The sequence below is a fragment of the Papio anubis genome, chromosome 14, assembly GCF_008728515.1.
Source record: "Papio anubis isolate 15944 chromosome 14, Panubis1.0, whole genome shotgun sequence".
NCBI classification, from domain to species: domain Eukaryota; kingdom Metazoa; phylum Chordata; class Mammalia; order Primates; family Cercopithecidae; genus Papio; species Papio anubis.
Window position 1 is genome coordinate 68,416,734 of NC_044989.1, and position 22,608 is coordinate 68,439,341.

General features: G+C 37.9%; 1 protein-coding gene across 2 annotated transcripts; it reads right to left on the reverse strand.

The window, feature by feature from the left end:
- Positions 1-408: 408 nt before the first annotated feature.
- C1D (C1D nuclear receptor corepressor) lies at positions 409-21,174 on the reverse strand. 2 transcript variants are annotated; one of them, XM_009184331.3, is made up of 6 exons: positions 21,076-21,162; positions 10,999-11,075; positions 5,079-5,225; positions 4,241-4,307; positions 3,885-3,940; positions 409-1,262 (listed from the first exon to the last, which is right to left on the reverse strand). In XM_009184331.3, the coding sequence occupies exons 3-6, from the start codon at positions 5,214-5,216 to the stop codon at positions 1,098-1,100; spliced, it is 426 nt and encodes a 141-aa protein (XP_009182595.1). In that variant the 5' UTR covers positions 5,217-5,225; positions 10,999-11,075; positions 21,076-21,162; the 3' UTR covers positions 409-1,097. The 2 variants fall into 2 exon arrangements, with proteins under 2 accessions (XP_009182595.1, XP_009182596.1); XM_009184332.2 differs by lacking the exon at positions 10,999-11,075 and having other exon boundaries at positions 21,076-21,174.
- Between the last annotated feature and the right edge of the window lie 1,434 nt (positions 21,175-22,608).

The window sequence follows — 22,608 nt, forward strand, 5'->3', positions numbered from 1 at the left end:
GGCATTCCTACATATAATGATATGGATTCAAACACTGAAAGCATTAAGGGCATGTAATTAAAATTCATGCACTTAGACATTTAAAAAGAGCTTTACTATGTAGTACTCTCTGTAACTAATACTCCAGAAAAATAAACCACAATATAAACACGATGTAATCTCCTTTGGACTTCTCATCTGCTTAAGTGGCATTATGTAACACAAGACGTTGTTCCAAAACACTTGTATGTACTTGATACAGCCTCAAAAACATGAAATAAAAAAATCTGAAAAAAATGAGATGAAAAAGAACTGTGGACACCATGCATCAGGAACAAAAACTCATGAATTTCTCTATTTGTGGTGACTTCTAAAACCTATCTTCCTAATTTGGAAGGCAAATTTACTCAAAAGATAAAAATACACAGGTCAGTTATACAACATTTTCAGCCTTTATTGAGAGAGTATGGTCATCATGCCAAAATTCATCCATCAACATACAACCTTATTTCCCATCTAAAGTTAATGAGAATGTATTTTATTTTAAATGGGACATAGAGGCAACATGCCAAGAATTAAAGTACAACCATAAAGTTTTAGTTTCACACTTTGAATATCAACAAAGCAGTAATTCCTAAAATCATGAAAACATGATAAAATAACTACAGAAAAAAATGAACATTTAAGTCATTTCATGCTTTCTTAATGTCATATAGTGAAAACAGATGTACCTATAATTTTGGCCTACAGATAGCATACATCATAAGGTCATTATTCATTTAAAATAGTACAAATGTTTACAAAGAACATTTCACTTAAATTTCACAGCTGCTTATAAAATGGTACTTGCAAGATTGACCTATATAAAGAAATGAGTCTCATCAAAAGAGATGGTAAATTATAAATATATAATATATCACAATGTTAAAATACTCAGTGCAAATCAATAAAGATAACAATCTTTGGAAAGGAAAGTATTAGCTTTACATATTTACTGTAAATTTACATATTAATTCAATAAGAAATACATTTAAACCTTGTCCTGCCACAGAATTATTTTGTGGAGGGGGAAAAAAAAAGATGTACTTTTTGAATATGTGTACATCAAAACCAAAAAGTTAACTTTTACTTTTTCCTTTATTGGCAACTTTTGATGCATTTCTTGGTTTTGGTTCCCAGAGGGCATTTTTTACAAATCTTGAAGCTGCACCTCTGTCCAGCTTGCCAGCCTTTTTCTTGTCTGTTATTTCCTTGACTCTGTTCATATATACTCTGATTCTTTCCTTAAAGATAAAAAAGAAAGGCAATAGATTTACTAAGCTGTTCGCCACCACTAGATTTTACTATGCTGTACACCTCGGTTAAATTCAACATATATGTATTTATTGCCTATTACAGTGCATGGTGCTAGGAAATGCAAATGAATAGGATAAATATGCTCCCTGCTTGCCTGCAGTTCACAGTTGGAGGGTGGGGAAAGACAGATGTTAAAAAGTCATTTCAGAAGTCTTCTGTTTCCAAAGAGGAAGAATCACACTAAGACATTACTCCACAAATAAACATTGAATTGAAAGATTCTAGGTGGTTATACATTTTTTAAAATCACCATTAACACAAATCTATATATTAACTGTTTTGAATCTAAAGTAAAAAACCGGAGCTTTCATATACTTGCAAAATACAAACTAAACTATCCTGAAATTTTTCTAAACAGGAAATACATGAGGTAGTACTTAACTATCTTTTCATGCTACCATCTAGTGTAACCATTAGGAAGAATGAAAATACAAATTATTCAATTTTATAATTTTGATTGGTAAATACACGAAATTTTCTACTAAAATACACAGTTGTAATCAGACTTTACAAGATGAGAAACATAATCTGTTGCTGTTCCACTGAATCTTCTGAGACCATTAATCAGCATAAATGGCTCTTATGCTTCAAATGGAGAAATAAAGTTGAGGAGAGCCATAAAATAGCAAAGTAAAAAACTGATCACTGCTTAAAAACAAGCATCATTAAAATAATCAACAGTTACACAAACATATACAGAAAAATGCAGAATCTTATAATGTTTTCATTGTGAAAGACTGGCAACTCTGCTCCACACTCTCTAGTGACGCCCCATTTCTGTCTGAATAAAGGCACAGTGCTTACAACGGTAGATACTAGCTGCAGCACACACACATCAACCCTGCCTTGGGGTCTTTGCCCTGCTTATTCCTCTGCCTAGAAGGATATTTCCTCAATTACCCACACAGTCACTCCCTCTCTTCCTTCTAGTCTATTCAAATGTTAACCTTGTCTTTGAGGCCCTGACTTCAGCATTTAAAACTGCAGTCCTATTAAAGCACTCCAGTCCCCCTTACCCTACTCTTTTTCTTTGTTCCCATAACTTTCCAACATACTACATATTCATATATATTTCTTATTTGTTTATTATGTTTATTGTTTTTCTCCATTAGATACGTCTGGTGTCTGCCACAAGGGCAGGGATCAGCAATATTCACAGAGGAATCATCTCACTTGGAAATAATGCCTACCTCCCAGTAAGCCCTCAAATATTTGTTGAATGAGTAAACTGACTTTTCCCATTTGTGATATATACGGTAAATAAGTTTCCTATCACACACTAAGTCTGTGATCAATTAGTATCATCTACATAAGGTCAGAAAAGGGGAACAGGTTTATGCATGCTTTTTATTCACCAACCCTTATCTAGAATATTAACGTACTACTTCGTAAAGTAGATTCTGAGGTAGAAAGAAAACAAATGACCTTGTCCTTTCACAAAGACAGTATCAAGTACTCCAAATAACTTCATATTAATGGAAAAAAGAGAAACTGCATGTAAAGTCCATATTATGAAGTTGAAAACAGATACAAGCCATTATTTTCAGATCTGTATATCATATTGCTTTACACTTTTGCTTTAAATATTTTTTCACAATTGTTTTATTTAAAAATAAATTTATTTCCCCCCCTGCAAAAACTTTAAAAGAAGGAAATGTCTTAGACTACATGTTGAAAAACTGAACACAACAGATCTGGCTTACTCATTTTTAAAAAATAAATGACCAAGTGCTTTACTAAGTTGTAAATAACATACATATCAATTACCCTAAGACTTGAGAACAAGAATACAATGTCAAGTGTATTTCATATCTATATCTGCCTTATATTTTATAAACACAAAGAATCAATTTATTAATATTCTTATTCATAAAACCAAGTCAAGAAGGTAACCGTAAGTTTGATTTCTAATTTTTCTCTTCAAATTGAATGATTTGATTTAATTTTTGAAGTCAGCAAAAACTCCAAGATACCAGACCTTATATACTGTACTTATACATCTAAATGGAATACAAAGACAAACCTAGAAGATTTATTACAGGTTGTAAATATGTCTAATGCAGAATTACTGGACAGTACACATACAGCTGGTGCCAAAAAAGCTTTTAGCTTTGTTGCTGAACTGGATTCTTTACTGCTGAGAAAATGAATTAATGGAGGAATTGAAAAGGTGGGGGGAGAAACTTTCCCGTCTTTGCTAGTAAATCAACTAGAATATACTTTTAAGAACTGTATAGAAGTTTTTTTCTTTTTTAAAAAGTAGTTCTAGAAATAAACAGGATTTCAAGAATTTATACGAAAAATAATATGTAAGTTATAAATAATTACTAGAATCATAACATTTTCCCATTCTGAGATTTATATAATATATGGAATACCAATTATCTGAAAAAGGTAAGAGAAAAAAAAACTCAAAGATAGTAAGGTCTGGCTCACTTTCATAATTTCAACCCAAATTCTGTTCTCCCTAATTTGTGTGACAAAGGTAGTGTGACAAACTTCAGAAATACAACAGCAAACACATAAAATAAAAAGAAATAAAATCTTACCAATTCCTGTTTTACTGGATGTTCCTTAGGATTAACTCCTTGAGTTGCCAAATAAACTAAAATAGAAAAATTTCATGGAATAAAATGGTGAATGTATTAATTTAAAACATTCCAATTAAAGAAACTAGTTGTTCACAAAAAAGGAAAGTCCTACAAACAATTAAACTTTAAATTATTCAATCTCCATGTAATACTAAATCTATGTGTGGCTCACTGGCATCCAGATTTAAAAATAAATATCTATTAAAATTGTTATTAAGTATAATTGTATGTAAATTGTTAGCATTTTAAAAATAAATCATCTTTCACACAATAAGTAATTTGCTTTCTAATGAATTCCAAAGTAACACACATACCCCAAAACATTGAATTTAATGTGTATGCAGAAACCAAATCCACTTTTGCTTGTTCAAGTGGGTCCAACTGTTAAAAAAGAAAAAGAGAGAGGGGGGAAAGAGAGAAAGTGAGACAGAAAAAAAATACACAAACTTGGAACACCATCTGATAACATTTTAAACTTTTACCAAGTACAAGGTATCAAAGAATTTTTTTCAATTCCTATAATCCAATAACCAAATGATCTGAAAATAATTTGTAAAAAGAAGTTTTCTTAATGAGTGACTTTTGTCCACAAATTTTCACCTTAGGGTATCATCTTTAGTTAGACAAGGAAAGTGTACAACCCAAGAAAAATTCTTTTGAATTATTTTAATTTTGAGAGTTACGATCTGGGTTTTGTATGTCAAAAGTAATTTATCAATATAAACATTGTACATGATGCATTTATGTATAAGAAGCAGGCTAAGATGCTTAGGCAATACCAAAGACAGAAGAAACATAATGAGATTTGTTTTAGACTGTCAAAGTCAATTTACTGTTTTTGTCCTATAGGGTTTCCAGAAACCCTGATCACATCATTGTAATACTTAAAAGGTCAAAGATAGAGTCTGTCAAAAAGAATACTGTGAGTGCTCCTTTTTTTTCCAAAACCAAGTTAAAAACACAGTTAGGAGGTTATTTCCTAAGGCTGGAGTTGTGTTTTGTTTCCCCCCTAAAAATACCCAAACACTAATAAAATTGAAATAAAGGGGAAAAGGGGCATAGGTCATTAATCTGTTTCTTCTTCCACATGTTTCATAAAATAGCACTCTGTTTTATGAAATTCATTTTTAGGAAATTACATTTTTAAAATACCTTCTGCAACAACTCATTTCTAGAAACAGACATCATGGTCTTCAGCATCTCATCCACAGCACCAATGGAATTTTCAAACGCTGACAAATACTCATGAATTTCTACTGGATAGTCTTCATTAATTTCTTCACCTGCCATTATGGCTGACTAGAAAAAATTAAATTCTTTGAATTCGTATTAGAGACAGAGCTTGTTCTTTAGTTTACAAAAAAAAAAAAAAAAAATCAATAGGTCATATCATGTATTTCAAAGACACTAAGAGTTAAAACCTGAAGATAAACAAATCTTTTTAGAATTTAATTCTAGATTAAATACATTCCAATTTGTCCCCTTCTTAAGTTTCCTGGGGGGCTGTGGAAGAAGAACCAACCGAAGCCCACTAATGCTATGCACACCAAACTCTCAACATTTTTGTTTTGAGATGGGGTCTCTCTCTGTCGCCCAGGATAATGCAATCACCACTCACTGCAACTTCTGCCTGCTGGGCCCAAGGGATCCCCCCACCTCAGCCTCCCAGGTTGCTGGACTACAGGCCCATTGCCACCATGCCCAGCTAATTTTTTTGTATTTTTTAAGAACTTTTAAAGAACTAAAGACATGATTACCAAACATGAGATAGCAATAATCAAAATCCTACATTTTAAAAACTGTTGAATTAGCAAAGCAATTAAAGTTTGATAAATAGATCTCCTAATGATTGCTAAAGAAATGGTAAGCAAAGCACTTTTTTAAGAAAAATATGTATTTCAGACCTTCTAAATATAGGTGTCGATCTGAGAGCATGTTATATTAAACAAAAAAAGTAAAAATATTAGGTCTAAAATATGTATCACAGAAATCATTTTTCAAGCCTATATATATTTATATTTATATTCCTTAAGCTTCTTTAAAATATTAATAAGAAATCCAAAGAGTCCATAAATCATATAAAGCCCATAAGCAGAAAAGAGGAAACTTGGGGCAAATAAACAATATGGTTTTCATTTGTGCCAGTGCATACTCTGACAGCCCATACTTTAAAAATTCACCTATATCAATGTATTATTAAAGTATCTAAGTCCAAATTTTAGAAGCAATTCTAAGCCATAGGTAACATCTTTAGAATAAAAAAAAAAATTGTATTAACAGAAATACCTCTTTATCACATAGGTAAGGAGAACAGCATGAATGTGTATGACAGCAAATAGCATAGCAGAATGGAAGTAAAGAGACTCGGGCTTTCCGTCTTGATCACCAACTTTGTCACCTGAGATAAATCATTGAATCTCTCTCGGCCTCAAATTCCTCATCCATAAAATAAGGCAGTTGGTCTAATGATCTGTAAAGTCCCTTACAGTTCTAAATGTTATGATTACTTTTAAGTTTGAAAAGTACTATTTGAATATTTAGTGACAACATATCAACATTTCTTCTGAATGAGTATATTCCACTAAGACATCTGGTTTCATTAAAAAAATAAAGTGAAGTCTATCTATTACTACTTGAGTTGTGAAGTTACTATCCAACTATTGTGCAACCAGCAATTAAACAAGGCAATAAGAAAACTACACAGAAAAGAATTGATTTCCAATTTCAAAAGGTTAACTGAAAATATGCATTTGCCTCTTATCCCTCCCCAAATCCCTACAATATGACAGAAGAAATATAAAAACATGAAAATAAAAATGCTGGAAACCAACAAAAGCACAGATCTACCAGCAGACTTTAACAGTAGAAACTGTGTAAGCTAAAGAGCAAACTGGGCTGGACATGGTGGCTCACGCTGTAATCCCAGCACTTTGGGAGGCTGAGGCGGGCAGATCACCTGAGGTCAGGAGTTCGAGACCAGCCTGGCCAACATGGTGAAATCCCGTCTCTACTAAAAATACAAAAATTAGCCAGGCATGGTGGCGCATGCCTGTACTCCCAGCTACTTGGGAGTCTGAGGCAGGAGAATTGCTTGAACCTTGGAGGCGGAGGTCGCAGTGAGCCAAGACTGTGCCACTACACTCCAGCCTGGGCAACAGAGTTAGACTGTCTCTCAAACAAAAAAAAAAAAGAGCAAATGGGATCAGACTGGAAACAGGAAACAAAGCCAAGAAACCTTACAAACAAAAGAGAATGAGAATTTAGAAATATCCCCAAGAACAGAGCCATTAAGGGCTGAAAATAGCTAACCTAATCTCCAGATCTGTGAAAGGACAGCTCCAGCATTTATTGCCTAGATAAAGGTGTAAGTATAGGGATATACTGTAAAGAAGACTTGGTATTTCCTCACTTTATGTAGAATTTTGAACCAATAAATTTGAAAATGTAAATGAAAAGAATGACGTTCTTGGGAAGATATCAATTACCAAAACTAAAAAGAAGTACATAAAAACCATACAGATCATTAACCACAGAAAAAGAATTACACAGTAGTCAAAGACCTACCCTCCAAAGAGGCTCTAGTCCTAGAAGATTTTATAGGTAATTTCTTTCAAACCTTCAAGAAACAGTTAACTCCTACGGTATTTAGCTGTTTGAGAATATAGAGAAAGATGGAAAACTTTTTTCTTAACATATACAAAAATAAACTCCAAATGAATTAAAAATGTAAATGTATAAACATATTAGATTATATCAAATATTTATATCTAAATGAAACCCAAATGCTATAAAAGGAAATGGCTGACAAACTTAACTACATAAAAACTTTTTTGAAAAGTCATACATGGTAAAAGGATACCATAAGCAAAGTTAAAAGGCAAGAGACAGCTAGGAGAAAGTATCTGACAAAATATCACAAAGAATTAGATAGACTAAATAAACAGTTCCTAGAAAGCAATAAAACAAATTAAAATAATGAAGATATCATCACCTATCAGATTGGCAATAATTTTAAAGATTAAGAATGTTCAGTGTTAGAAAGGTTATACACTGAAAGTGGAATATAAATTGGTACCGGTTTTTAAAATGCACATACCCTTTGACTCAGGAAATCCTTTTAAGAATCTAGCCTATAAAAATCCTTGCACATATGCATATAAATTAAAATGTCCTCCTTAAACTTGTCTCTGAACTTCCTCCAGTTTGTCTTGTATCAAATTGTCCCTTTGCTGGACTACTACCTGTAAGTTTAAATGTTTTATTTCTCCATCTAAGAAAGAAACCAAAAAAAAAAGAAAAAAAAGATCTTGACTTCGAGGTGCTTATACTAAGTCTCTAATTCCTCTCCTTCCATCCTTTCTCAAATCTCTGAAAACATATGACCTTACTTTTCTCTCAAAATTATACTTAGCAAGGTCACCCACACTGCCACATGGTTAAATTCAATGGTCAATTCTCAGTTCTCCTTGAGTGACACTGTTGACTCCCTTCTCTTGGTTTTCTTGGTTTCCTTTCTATCTCACTGGCTCCCTTCTTGGTCTCTTAGATGCAGCCTTCTCACATTCTCAGCCCCTTAACCAAGCTTGAAGTGCCCAGAGGCTGTTCCTGACTTTCTTCTCTAATTTACTCCTAGGTGAGCTGAGGGTTTTAAATTGCTTTAGTAAACTGAAGACTCCAACATTTCTTTCTCCAACCCTGACCTCTCCATTGAAATTCATATTTACATTTCCAGCTGCAGAGATACTCAGCTGAATGTAAGTATGAAATTCATACAGAGATACTGAGTATCTCTGGTAGGATGTCTAATAAATTCTCGAATGGAACCTGCCCAAAGCCAGATTCCTAACCTTGCCTACTGCGGTTTTCATCATTTCATTTCATGGCAACTCTAACTTTCCAATTGTTCAGTCCCAAAATTTCAGAGTGATCCTTGACTACTCTCTCTCACTTCATCTTTAATACACACCCAGAATCTAACCATGTCCTACCACCTCTACTGCTACTATCCTGGTCCAAACCACCATCAAACCATGCCTGAATGCCCTCCTAAATAGCTTTCTTGCTTCTGGCCAAAGTCTATTATCAAGAATATAGAGAGATTATTCAAAATGTAAATCAGACTATGCCATGCTTCTGCTCAGAAATTTCCAAAGGCCTGTTACCTCATTCGAAATAAGACAAAAATCCTTACAGTGGGCCCGACAAGGTGGCTCATGCCTGTAAACCCAGCACTTTGGGAGGCCAAGGCAGGAGGATAGCTTGAGCCCAGGAGTTCGAGACCAACCTGGGCAACACAGCGAGACCCCAACTCTATTTTTTAAATCAAAAATAAATAAATATTTATCTTTTAAAAATCCTTACAGTGGGTTCAAAAAGCTCAACACAATTTGCCCTGACTCCCCATCACCTTCTGTGACTTCATCTCCCACTCTCCCTTGCTTATTTCACTCCAGCCACAATAGCCTCATTGTTCTTCCCCCACGACAACAGGCACATGCCTACCTCCCTTTGGACTTCTCTCCTTCCTAGAATACTCTATTCCTCTCTTCCTCCCTTACCAACACCTTCAGAGCTTATTATGTTACCTTCACCAGATCTCCACTCAAATGTTACCTATTGGTATCTCTCTCCTAACCACCCCATTTTAAAATGCACACCACTCCCCCTCACTCCCTATCTCCTTCCCCACCTTACATTCCTCTATATCAACTAACATGTACTTATTTGTTGCCAGTCTACCTCCAAAAGGCAACTACATGAGAGCAGGAATTTTTGTGATTTGTTCACAAGCACTGCCTGACAGTCAATAAACATTTGTTGAAATAAACTATAACAAAATATTGGAAATAATCTAGATATTCATCGACAGGGAAACAGTTAAATGAATTACAGCATATTCATCCTTGAGAATATTACATGTCTTCTAAAAATAAAGAAGTAAATCTATATATAGTGACACACAATAAGAAGGAAAAAGAGAACAGAGAACATTGTATATAACACATAATGTGCCTAATATATGCCATTTGGCTTTAAAAAAAAAAGCTATATACATACATGTAGAAAAAAGTCTGGAGGGAGCATACAAAAAACAGACATTTTCTCTGAAAAGAGACAAGGATTAGGGAATAGGTTCAAAGCAGACCCATTTTTTTAACTCTTCATTCTTCATTGTTTATATTTTATTTCAAAAAGCACATATTAAATTTTTAATAAAAAACATTTAGGCCGGGCGCGGTGGCTCAAGCCTGTAATCCCAGCACTTTGGGAGGCCGAGACGGGCGGATCACGAGGTCAGGGAGGTCGGGGTCATCCTGACTAACTTTCTGATTGAAACCCGATCTCTACTAAAATACAAAAACTAGCCCGAGGCCGAGTGAGCCTGCGTCCCAGCTTCTTTCGGGGAGGCTGAGGCAGGAGAATGAAGTGGAACCCGGGCCGGAGCTTGCAGTGAGAGCTGAGATCCGACCACTGCACTCCAACCTGGGCGACAAGCGAGACCTCGTCTCACTTTCATTAAAATAAAGGCACATAGAAGGAAAAGCAGGAGATGTGTTTTTAAAAAGGCAAGGTCTTTATTTAAATGTAGGAACACTGCATCAAATTTTCCTATTAGAAAACATTTCCTTTCTTCAGAAGAACACAGTAGAGATTTTTCCTGCAATTATTCCCTGTCCCTAAGCCCCAATAAACAAGCAGATATTTGTTGTTAGAAAAGGCAAAGGGGACTAAAAAATAAAGGCTCTTCTATTATGAGAAATTCCTCCTAATTCAAGTGATTTCTACTAACATTTTATATAGGCAGTTGCTGAATATTTATTCCTTCCAAAGAAAAAGTGCAGAAATTTCCCTCCATCCCCTTAGCTACTCTGACCCCAGGATCAAGCAATGACTCTATGGTATCAGCAGCAAACACCTGAATAGCACTGATTATGTGCCAGGCACTATTCTAAGCATTCCACATGCACTTGTTCATCCAAACCTCACAGATGAAGAAACTGAGCCACAATGAAGTTAAAGAACATGCCTAAGGTTGTACATGTTAAAATTTCCAAAGAAGAAAATAACTCACCCAGCTCTGCTCCTCACCCTCCTCCCGGGTTCTATAGGTACTCCTCGCCCTTCCACACACTCCTTCTAAAACACTGGCTGCAGAGGTAGAGACAGACGGAGAGGGCGTGAGAAAACTTGCTTCTCTTCACCACTCAGTAGGGTGTGGCTGAGACTAAGGACCTGGGTTGGGGGGATGCTGCCCAGTAACCCTAACAGCTGTTACTGCCACTCAGTCCCTCTTCTCACTGGTTATACAGAAGCCAAAGTACCGATAGCAGAAAAGAAGAGTGCATAGCATCACATACAGAACTGAAGTCATCAGCTACCTCTTTTCTTCAATTCTCCACTTCAGGGTGGCCAATCCAGGCAGAAACCTGGGAGGCACCCCAAATCCAATCAGTCCTGGCAATATGGCTTCCTTAATCTCCTCACACCACAAGCTTTCCTCCATTCTCACTGGCTAGATTATTTCAACAGTCTTTGAGTAGTGTCCCTACTACCAATTTTTCTCCACTCCCAGTTTTAGAATATTACAAAATATGCTTTAAACAGTCTGGTCATGGTACTCCTCTGTTTAAAATTCTGCAACAGTTCCCTACCACATGGAAGATAGTTCCAAACCTCTCAGCATAGATGCAAGGCCCATTATGATGTGGCCCTTGCTTGTCTGCCTAACCTCATCTTTCATGGCTCCCCTCTTTGAATCCTAGAGCTGTGGCCATGATGGCAGTTTTCCAAATGTGCCATGCTCTCTCACTCTCAACTTTGACCTGTGTGACACTCTAAGCCTGAAACGCCCTTCCAACTCCACTTTGTTCAAATCTTGCTTATCTTTGGAGGTAAAAAATAGGTTTCAGTTCGGCCAGTGAAGACTTCTCTGCATGCTCTCCTTCTATGCTCTCTGTCTGGACAAATATAACAACTATAAGCTGTCATGTCACTTAAAACACTATCTCTTAATGTATTTTTATTTACTTGACTTCCCTTTTGACTACAAGTTCCTTGAGGGGGGGCTGTGTCATGTTCCTGTTGTATCCCCAATGGCTGACACACAAGGTGACTGTATCTCTCAATTTGCCCAAGACAGTTCCACCTTATGCCTGTTGTTTCAGCTTGCCACCAACTCAGCTCCTTTCTTTCTTGTCCCAGTTTGCCATCAACTTGTCCCAGCTTGCCATCAACTCAGCTCCTTTCTTTCTTGTCCCAGTTTGAACAAAAAATTATATGGTTACCCTAAACAACGTAGGTTCTCTGACCCTTATTACCACTTCCCACCCCATTTAGCTAGAGAACAGGAGCATTAGAGGAGTTACCCTTTGCACCAGTCAGGTTTCAACTAGAGAAGCAGAACCAGTAGGAGATACGTATTAACAGAGTTATGGCAAGAAACTGGTTTACATACGGCAAGCTATCAAGGAAGGAACTCATGCTGGACCTCTTGGCTACTAGCTGAAACTGCTGTCTACAAGTGGAATTTCTTCTTTTGGGTCAGGGAAACCTCGGCTCTGCTTCTAAAGCCTTTCAACTCATTGAATCAGGCCCACCCAGATTATTTAGAATAATCTCCCTTACTCAATAGATTATGGATTTTAATCATGGCTTCGAAATACTTTCACAGCAACACCTACATTCATGTTTGACTGAGTATCTGTGGGCTACAGCCAAACCAACTTGAAACATTAAAAAGACAATCACAGCCAGGCACCATGGCTCACACCTGTAATTCCAACACTTTGGGAGACTGACAGGAGGATCACTTGAGCCCAGGAGTTCAAGACCAACCTGGGAAACACAGACAGATCCATCTCTAAAACAGAAAATATTTTTAATTAGCTGGGCATGATGGCATGCACCTGTAGTCCTAGCTACTCAGGAGGCTGAGGTGAGAGAATCACTTGAGTCCAGGAGTTCGAGGCTGCAGTAAGCTATAATTACACTACTGCACTCCAGCCTGGGCAACGGAGCAACGCCTGCAGCCCTTTAAAAAAAAAAAAAAAAAAAAAAAAAAAAGACTATTGCACTAAGATGTATTCCTGGCATCACAAATATTATTGCTCTGACAATACTTTTCCACAACAAGCTTGTTATTTTGATTATCAGGCTCCCAAGTAACAGAACTAGACTTCAAATTCTAGCTAACAAATGTAGAAGAAACGACAACTTAAAAAAGAATCACGACTTTGCAACCCCTAATGAAATTATAGGTTTAGGCAATGACCACCAATAGATCACTAAAAGTAGGTGAAACACACATATTATGAACCTCCTGATGCGAGCCAATATAACATACACTGCACCATCTGCAAAGCATTTCCAACTCCCAAAAAAGCTGAATCTGAACAATTAAGCCTACAGAGCTAACTTCCATTTTACAGGAAATATAAAGGATAGAGGAACAAATTAACACCACAAGAAAGCAAACAAATATGGAGTGAGAAACACAGTACTCTACAGGACAACTGATCAGGTTTCTATAACAAGTCAATGGCATGAAGCAAAAAAAAATGGGGGAAGAAAGAGGAAGAAGAGATTGAAGAGATTTAAGAGACATAACAACCAAATGAAATACATAGACCTTGTTTGGATCTTGATTCAAATAAACCAAGCATAAAAAGATAGTTCTGTGAGAAAGAAATCTGAACATGGACCAAGTATTAGATGACACCAACAGATTATTGATAATTCTGTCATCTATGATAACAGCAATACAGTTATATAAGAAAATTTCCCCATCTTTTGAGGATGCACACTTAAGTATAGAGGGGTAAAATTACGTAACATTTTGAATTTGCTTTAAAAAAAAAGTAGCCTCCACGAATTATTACAACTTTGAGAGAAAAGATAAGAACCTTATGTACATTATTTCCATAGTGAAATTAGATGGCTAACCACAAACTAGCTTTTAGAATACAACTCAGTTCATATATAGGGGAATAACTAAAGAGAAGGTGTCATCTAGAATATTTAAGCAGCTCCATTATATCTCTTTTCAATTCCAGATATAACTGGGGTGAGGAAGAGGAAGGTTACTGGGTGCTCACTACATCTGTGATAGTTGCTGAACATATAGTCTCAAATGAGGTTTGTATTACTAACACTTCCAACAAAAGGCTGACATTCTGAAGTGTCTATTTATTTCAAGAGTATCACAAATTCCTTATTTTTTTTTTTTTTTTTTTTTTTGAGGTAGAGTCTTGCTCTCTTGCCCAGGCAGTGGCTCAATCTCAGTTCACTGCGACCTCTGCCTCCTAAGTTCAAGCAATTCTCCTGCTTCAGCCTCCCGAGTAGCTGGGATTACAGGTGCACACCACCATGCCCAGCTAATTTTTGTACTTTTTTAGGAGAGACAGGGTTTCACCATGTTGGCCAGGCTGTCTCAAAATCCTGACCTTGTGATCCGCCCACCTCACCCTCCCAAACTGCTGGGATTACAGGTGTGAGACACTGATTCCAGCAAATTCCCTTCTTTAAAAAAAAAAAAAAAAAATCCTAATTTCTTGTATTTTTACCTGTCCCTTAAAAATGTAGGCAAAATAAACAAATAAATAAACACCCAAGAGTAACGCCAAATAAAAAACTAAAAAAAGACATATGCAACACAAAGATTTTTTTAAGCCTCTATGAATCAATTTAACAACAACAAAAAAAAGTACACACAATCGAAAAGAAAAATGGGCAAAGAAAATCAACAGTTCACAAATAATCCAGATGACCAATAAGCATAAAGAAAGCTACTCAACCTTACTGATAATTAAGGAAACATAAATTGCTAGAATATGATGCCATTTTAAAAATTAAAGAGATTAATAGTACTAAAATGGACAAAGGTGAGCTGAGAACAGCCTCCCATTCACTATTAGTCAGGGTATAAATTAGTTTAGCATTTTTGTGGGGCAATCTGCACCATGCTTCAAAATCACCTACGTAAACCTCCTTTGACCTAGCAATTTTACTTCTCAAAGTATATTTTAACGCAAGATACTGTTTAAGGACTTCCACTGCAATGATCTTTAAAACAGTAAACTTTAAAACAGAACAACCCACACATCCATTATTAGAACCTGGTTAAATAAATTATGGTATGCCCGCCTATTAGAATACTCTGCAGTAGTGAAAAGGTACGAGGTACAGCTTAGAAAGATTCCTAAGATATATTAAATGAACAAAAGTTGAAGAACATCATGTATAATACATCCTATTTATTTATTTATTTGAGATGAAGTTTCGTTTCTGTTGCCCAGGCTGGAGTTCAGTGGTGCGATCTCAACTCACTGCAACCTCCCCTACTGGGTTCAAGTGATTCTCCTGCCTCAGCCTCCCAAGTAGGTGGGATTTCAGGCATCCACCACCATGCCTGGCTACTTTTTTTTTTTTTTTTTTTTTTGTATTTTTAGTAGAGATGAGGTTTCACCACGTTGGCCAGGCTGGTCTCAAACTCCTGACCTCAGGTGATCTGCCCGCCTCAGCCTCCCACAGTGCTGGGATTAGAGGTGTGAGCCACCATACCCAGGCCATCCTATTTATTTTGAAGAAAATAAGATATATGAGTATGGAGGCATATTTGTATGGTATATGCATATAAGTTTTCTTAAAGGATCCAAAAGAAGCTGTTAACTGTGGTCACTTCTGGGAAACAAAATGCAAGAAAGTGAGGAAGTACATTTTGTTACACTCTCTGAATTACAAGATATGTAACATAATACTTAAGCTTATAAAAACTTCAATCATCTCAAATTTTGAAATTTACTTTATTCTCAAACATACCAGATAAAAATGTCATTTCCCCCTACTTAGCAGCAACAATTAAACCTACGTTCTTTACCACTATTACATTCAAAGAACCATATAAATGTTTTTTCTACCCCTAAATTGTCTAGCCACCAAGTGGCTATTTTCCTCTATTCTCATGGTACAAAAGCCTCCTCTGGCCTGCTTGCTACATGGCTAAACATCCCAGTCAACTGGTTTAAAGATGCTTTTGCAAGTTCTCATCTTCTCTTCCTGCCCCCTACGCAAACATTCTAGCTCTAGGCCTACTGAACATTCATTCCTAATGAAATTCACAAAAGACATAAATTAATGCTACCCAACCTCAACAGGTCCTCTGTCAGTTGCCTGACAGTTCCTTTATTTATCCCTGATACCTCCTCAGCACTTATTGCACAATGTCATGTAAATGAATAATATTTACTGAGCATTTACCACATGCCAGCCTCTAACGACTCTCTTATTCAATAGATATTTAATTAGCCTCTATGATAGGCAGCCCTGATGCTTGGAAGATAATAGTAAGCAAAAACTTGCCTGCTCTGTACTTACTGTTTAGTGTGGATGATAGACACTAATCAAAGAATCACGGAAATATAAAATTACAACAGTAATATGAAGAAATAAATTGTGCTATGAGATAGTGGACATGACTTAATCTGAGGGAAGACAGAATGCTTCCTCAAGAAAGCACTCGATGACAGAGACGAGTTAAGCAGACAAAAACTGTAGTGCGGGCGAAGAGAGTTCTCACAACTCTACAACTGGGCACTAAAATTAGCTTCACTTTACAGATGGCACAACAGAAACAGGTCACAGGGCTGGTAAGTGGTAAAGCTCGGCAGAATGGAACTCAAATCGAATGGAGGAGGAGCATCCCTCACAAATCCCATCAGTGGATTTGTGTAGGATGCTCTCTGGACAAAATCTTTTATACAATGTAAAAGGTTTGTTCCTCCCTGAAAGTCTATTCCCGTAACCCTTCCAGCCTTAACTCCCATCTTTACCCTATTCCCCAACGTCACACTCAACTTCTGTTCCTGTCACTAATCCACGTGACCAGAATCTCCAATTTCCTTAGCAATGTTCAGTAGGCCTGGAGCAACGTTACACTCAACTTCTGTTCCTGTCACTACTCCACATGACTAGAATCTCCAACTTCCTTAGCAATGTTCAGTAGGCCTGGAGCTACTGAACATGGGGCATTAGCAAATGGCCACAGAGGAAAGAGGAATGGCAAAAGCATCTTTAAAACAGCTAACTGGGAGATGTGACCATGAAGGAAGGGAACTGAGGTGCTATCATAGCCCTTTCCCTCTACTTGGAATACCCGTGTTCCTCCGTTTTGCATTGCTATGCAGGAATACCTGAGGCTGGGTAATTTAATAAAGAAAAGAGGTTAGATTTGGCTCCCAGTTCTGCAGGCTACACAACAAGCACAGTACCAGCACCTGCTTTTGGTGAGATAAAGGGGGAGCAGACATGTGACATGGCGGGAGAAGCGGCAAGAGAGAGAAGAGGAGCTTCCATGCTCTTTTAAACAACCAGCACTAGGAGTGAACTAACAGAGTGAGAACTCAACTCATTACCTCAAGGACAAAACCAAGACATTCAGTCTGCCTCCATGACCCAAATATCTCCCACCGGGCCTACCTCCAACACTGGAAGTCACATTTCAACAAGAGATCTGGAGGAGACACACACCCAAATCATATCAACCTCCTCTTCATAACTGTCTCCATTTTCTTGGCCTATCAATCCTTTAAAACCCACATCAAATGCTCCCTCCTCTATAAAGGTGTCCATACCTCCCAAACAAAAGTAGTCTCTTCTTCCTCTTTGCTCCCAAGTTTCTCTGAATATAACTGTAATACAGTTATCACACTGCTGTGAAACTATATGCTTGACTTAACGTAATCACATATCTATCAATAACACTCCTCAAGTTCTTGATAAATCCAAAGGTGTCAATCCTCACTTCACCCGATCCATCAGCTGCACCTGACAAAATTGAACATATTACTCTACTCTAAATTCCACAACACCAGACTCAAAATTGTCCTTGTCCCTCACTGGCTGCTCAGGCTGTCTCATTTGGTGGTTATTCCTCATTTTCCTAACTTGTTAATGTTAAAATGCCTAAGGACTCAGGCCTTGTGCCCCTTCTCTTTTCTGCCTACATTTACTCTTTTAACGACTGTCTCTGGTCTCACAACTTTAAATACCATCTGTTCACTGACAACTCCCAAATGTCTGTTTCCAGCAATGACCACTCTGAAGTCCGGAATGAACATACTTAACTGCCTACTCAACATCTCCGCTTAGATGACTAACAGACATCACAAACTTATCACCTCCTTAACTGAACTCCGAATCTTCCCACAAACCTGCCCCTCCCACAGTTTTCTACTTCTCAGTTAACGGCAATTTCATTCTTCTAGTTGCTCAAGCCCCAAACTTTGACAATAGCCTTATTCTTACAATTCACTTTCAATCTGTAAGCAATTCTATTGGCTTTTCCTAGAAAATACATCTAAAATTAAACTGCTTCTCCATCTTCACTTCTTTCCAATTAAGATGTTATCATCTCATCTGAACTACAACACCTCCATGATTAGTCTCCTGGTTTTCACCTACCCCACCCCACAACAAACTATTCTTAACACAGAAGCCAGAGAAGATTCTATTAAAACCTAAGTCAGGCCAGGCGCAGTGGCTGACGCCTGTAATCCCAGCACTTTGGGAGGCCAAGACAGGCAGATCACCTGAGGTCAGGAGCTCAAGACCAGCCTGGCCAACATGGTGAAACCCCATTTCTACTAAAAATACAAAAAAAAATTAGCCGGGCGTGGTGACACGTGCCTGTAATCCCAGCTACTTAGGAGGCTGAGGCAGGAGAATCATTGGAACCCAGGAGGCGGAGGTTGCAGTGAGCTGAGATTGCACCACTGCACTCCAGCCTGGGCAACAGAGCCAGACTCCGAAAGAAAAGAGGTGGGTGGGGTGAGGTGGGGTGGGGTGGGGCGGGGCAGGGCAGGGCAGGAAAGGAAACAAAAGAAAACAAAAGAACAGACAATAAAGTAAAACAAAATAAAACATAAAGTAAAATAAAATAAACCTAAGTCAGATCATGTCACTCCTCTGCTCTTACCTTTCCATTGGTTATTTACTCACTGGGCTATTCCTCAAGGTAAGATTCATGTCGAGGTACATTTTGAACACATCACTAACATAATGTCTTGTCATGTATTAGGTATTTAGCAACTATTTGTTAACGAACTAAAACCAACCAAAGTAACCTAAGACCTAATTTTGGAAACTCTTAATATCAGATTACAGTTTGAGCTTACAGATACTAGAAAGTCACCACATGGATCCAAACAAACATATGATCATGTACGTTCTGGGGCTCCTCCCATCTCTACACCAAATAATTATACACAGTTATGAACTAAGCTTGAGAATAAATCCAACATGATTGTGTTTTGGAACTTGAGAGCCACTTGCTGTTGCTGCACCAGAATTCTATCACTCGTAATGAATTACTGGAATGGCTTTTTTGCACTGCGTTATCTCAGGAGAAAATAACAATGAAATGTACACACAAGTTCTCAATAAATATTGCTGTCTTGGGCAAACAGTGACTCCATGTTAGTATTGTCTGTGACTCTCCTTCAGTCTCACAGTACAATTCCTGAGTACATACAGACTTCTTCCTTTTCTAAAAAAGATATTAACATCTAAAAATAAATGTATCCAGAAGTCTAATAATAGAGGAGTATATAAATTATGAGGATATTGCTCAAGATTGAGATGAATAACTACATTAGATTAAATTTACTTCTATTCAGTGTTTAATTCAAAGCATTTCCAAAATTACAGCGATCAAGCAGCAAAATTACCTCCCAAAACATATGGAAGTGGCTTATTACAATCACCTCATTCCTGAAATAACAGTATATGGGGTTGCTGCATAGATTAAATAAATAATATAGACAAAAGCCATTAGAACAGGGCCTGGCTCAGCACTCGATAATTAGATAGTATTTTACCAAAAGTGAAAGTTATCAAATACTCTAATCCATTGTGGACTATGTAGAGCTATGCTTGAAGGGTCAACTGTTTGGAAACAGAGCTGAGATAATACATATGAAGAGCCATTTGAAAAGGTAAAAGCAGTTAAGAAAAAAAATGCATTACTTCTGAACTGTGATACATACAACACAGCTAACTGAAGGCAGCTGTAGTATCTTTTGACTGAGAATTTTGTTTTATTTTGAAAAACCATTATTCACACTTATCATTATCTTTCAACAAAACAATGAGTTCTATCATTTCCACTAAATGCAAATATTTCTCTGTACTTCGATAGGGCTAATCTGTTAATTTTGAATCAAAAATACAGGGTTAAATAACTAAAAGTATAATTGGATTGTTTGTAACACAAAGGGTAAGTGCCTGAAGGGATGGATGCCCCATTTTCCATGTGATTATTACACATTGCCTGCCTGTATCAAAACATCTCGTGTACCCCATAAATATATACACCTACTATGTAACCACAAAAATTTTAAATTTAATTTTTTTAAAAATCACGGTTAAGTCTTGGTTCTGTCTACCATCAGACAGTACCAATGGGTTAATAAGTGGATAGCAGACATCTCATTGCGACAAATACGTCTGTATCAAGCCAAAACTGAATTGTATTCAGCAAACATGAAGACATTAAAGGTATTTTCAAGCAAGTTTTAGTTACACTGAACTTTCCCGGGTCATCAAGAAAAACTGCTCTCTTGGATTACCCACCACAGATTTCAGCTAAAGGTCGAAATTAGCCCACTATCTCAGACGGGCTAATACTGCAGCGGCAGGCAGTCTGTGAATGTGAATGATAAACGGAGCTAACACAGTAAAGTGACTCCCCTAGACGTCCCACTTTAGCCTCTCTCCTTACGCAAGATTTGAAGACAGCTGAAAATTGTGAAGTCATGGTTTTTTTGTTGTTGTTGTTTTTAATTTTTTCGTCTTCCAAGATTTGAGAAGGGGGTGGTTAACAAACGAAGAAAAAGAGAAAGACCGGAGCAAGAGAGAGAAATGAGGGGCCGGGGTAAGCCAAAGCCTGCAAGCAGCCCCAAAACAAGCGGAAGTGGGGGACCTGCAGCAATGCTGCCCCAGCGAAGAGCTGTGAGACACTGCATTCCTGGAAAGCTATGCAGCCAAACTCCGATTCTCTCAGTCTGCCCAGAGGATTACAGGGGAATCCCAGGAGAGGAAAAGCGGAGTTAAACAGGAGGAGGAGAAAAACTGAAAGTACAACTTTGAAAAATACCTCAGGGCCTTCGACTACAGTCTCCCGGAAAGCGGTCGGGCAACGATGACGACAATGACGCGCCGGCTGTGCCCGCGCGGAGGGGCGCTTTCCGATGATCTCACGCTGCTCGCCACGCCCCCGCTCCTTCACTCTTCTCTAAAGGCAAATCTCAAAATGAGTAGCTCAGGGCCATGTTGTGGGAGAGGATTGCGGCGGCACTCCGGGAACCTTTGTCTACATTTGTACCCGGCCAACACTCAGCCCAAATACAGGTTGAGTGTATTTAACCAGGAAAGAAATCTTAGTTACTGAAACTTTGGATTTTTACTTTCCCGGGAGCTTTTCCAGGGCCCTCACTGTTACTACGCTTTTATTGTCTGCCTCAAGATCAGCCTCTTAGAGCAGCTTCCCAGATTATCCGTGGGGAAGAATGGGTTGTTTTTCCAATCTGTCAGTAAAAGATACTTCTATAAAATACAGTAAAAATGAATTAGTAGAAAAATGGGGAAAATATGTGCAAAATACAAGCCCCAATTTTTTATTATTAGTTTCAGTAAATGTAAAATTGCATTTCAACGTATGCAATCAGAAGAAACATAATAGAAAATAAAGGCATTAACAGAAACTGTACATATTGTTCATTGAAAGTTTAGTATAAGCGATTGAGCATTGTCTTAACATTTGAAACTTGTCATTCCACGGTCGTAATTTGATAAAAATTTATGCCTGAAAGAGTTGTCCATATATTAAATGCATGTAAAAGCATTTTGAACAAGCACCATGTATGTAATATTTAAAGTTTTGGGGGAGGTCACAAGATGGCCGAATAGGAACAGCTCCAATCTGCAGCTCCCAGTGTGAGTGAGGCAGAAGACAGGTGATTTCTGCATTTCCAACTGAGGTACCAAGTTCATCTCACTAGGGCTTCTCAGACAGTGGGTGGAGCCCACAGAGCAGGGCGGGGCATGACCTCACCTGGGAGGCGCAAGGGGTCGGGGAATTCCCTTTCCTGGCAAAGGGAAGCCGTGATAGACCGTACCTGGAAAATCGGTACACTCCCACCCTAATACTGCATTTTTCCAGCGGTCTTAGCAAACAGCACACCAGGAGATTATATCCCGTGCCGGGATCGGAGGGTCCCACACCCACAGAGCCTTGCTCACTGCTAGCACAGCAGTCTGAGATCGAACTGCAAGGCAGCAGTGAGGCTCAGGGAGGGACATCTGCCATTACTGTGGCTTGAGTAGGTAAACAAAGTGGCTGGGAAGCTGGAACTGGGTGGAGCCCACCGCAGCTCAAGGAAGCCTGCCTGCCTCTGTAGACTCCACCTCTGGGGGTGGGGCATAACTGAAAAAAAGGCAGCGGAAACTTCTGCAGACTTAAACGTCCCTATCTGACAGCTTTGAAGAGAGTACTGCTTCTCCCAGCATGGAGTTTGAGATCTGAGAACGGACAGACTGCCTCCTCAAGTGGGTCCCTGACCCCTGAGTAGCCTAACTGGAGACACCTCTCTGTAGGGGCCAACTGACAACTCATACAGTTGGGTGCCCC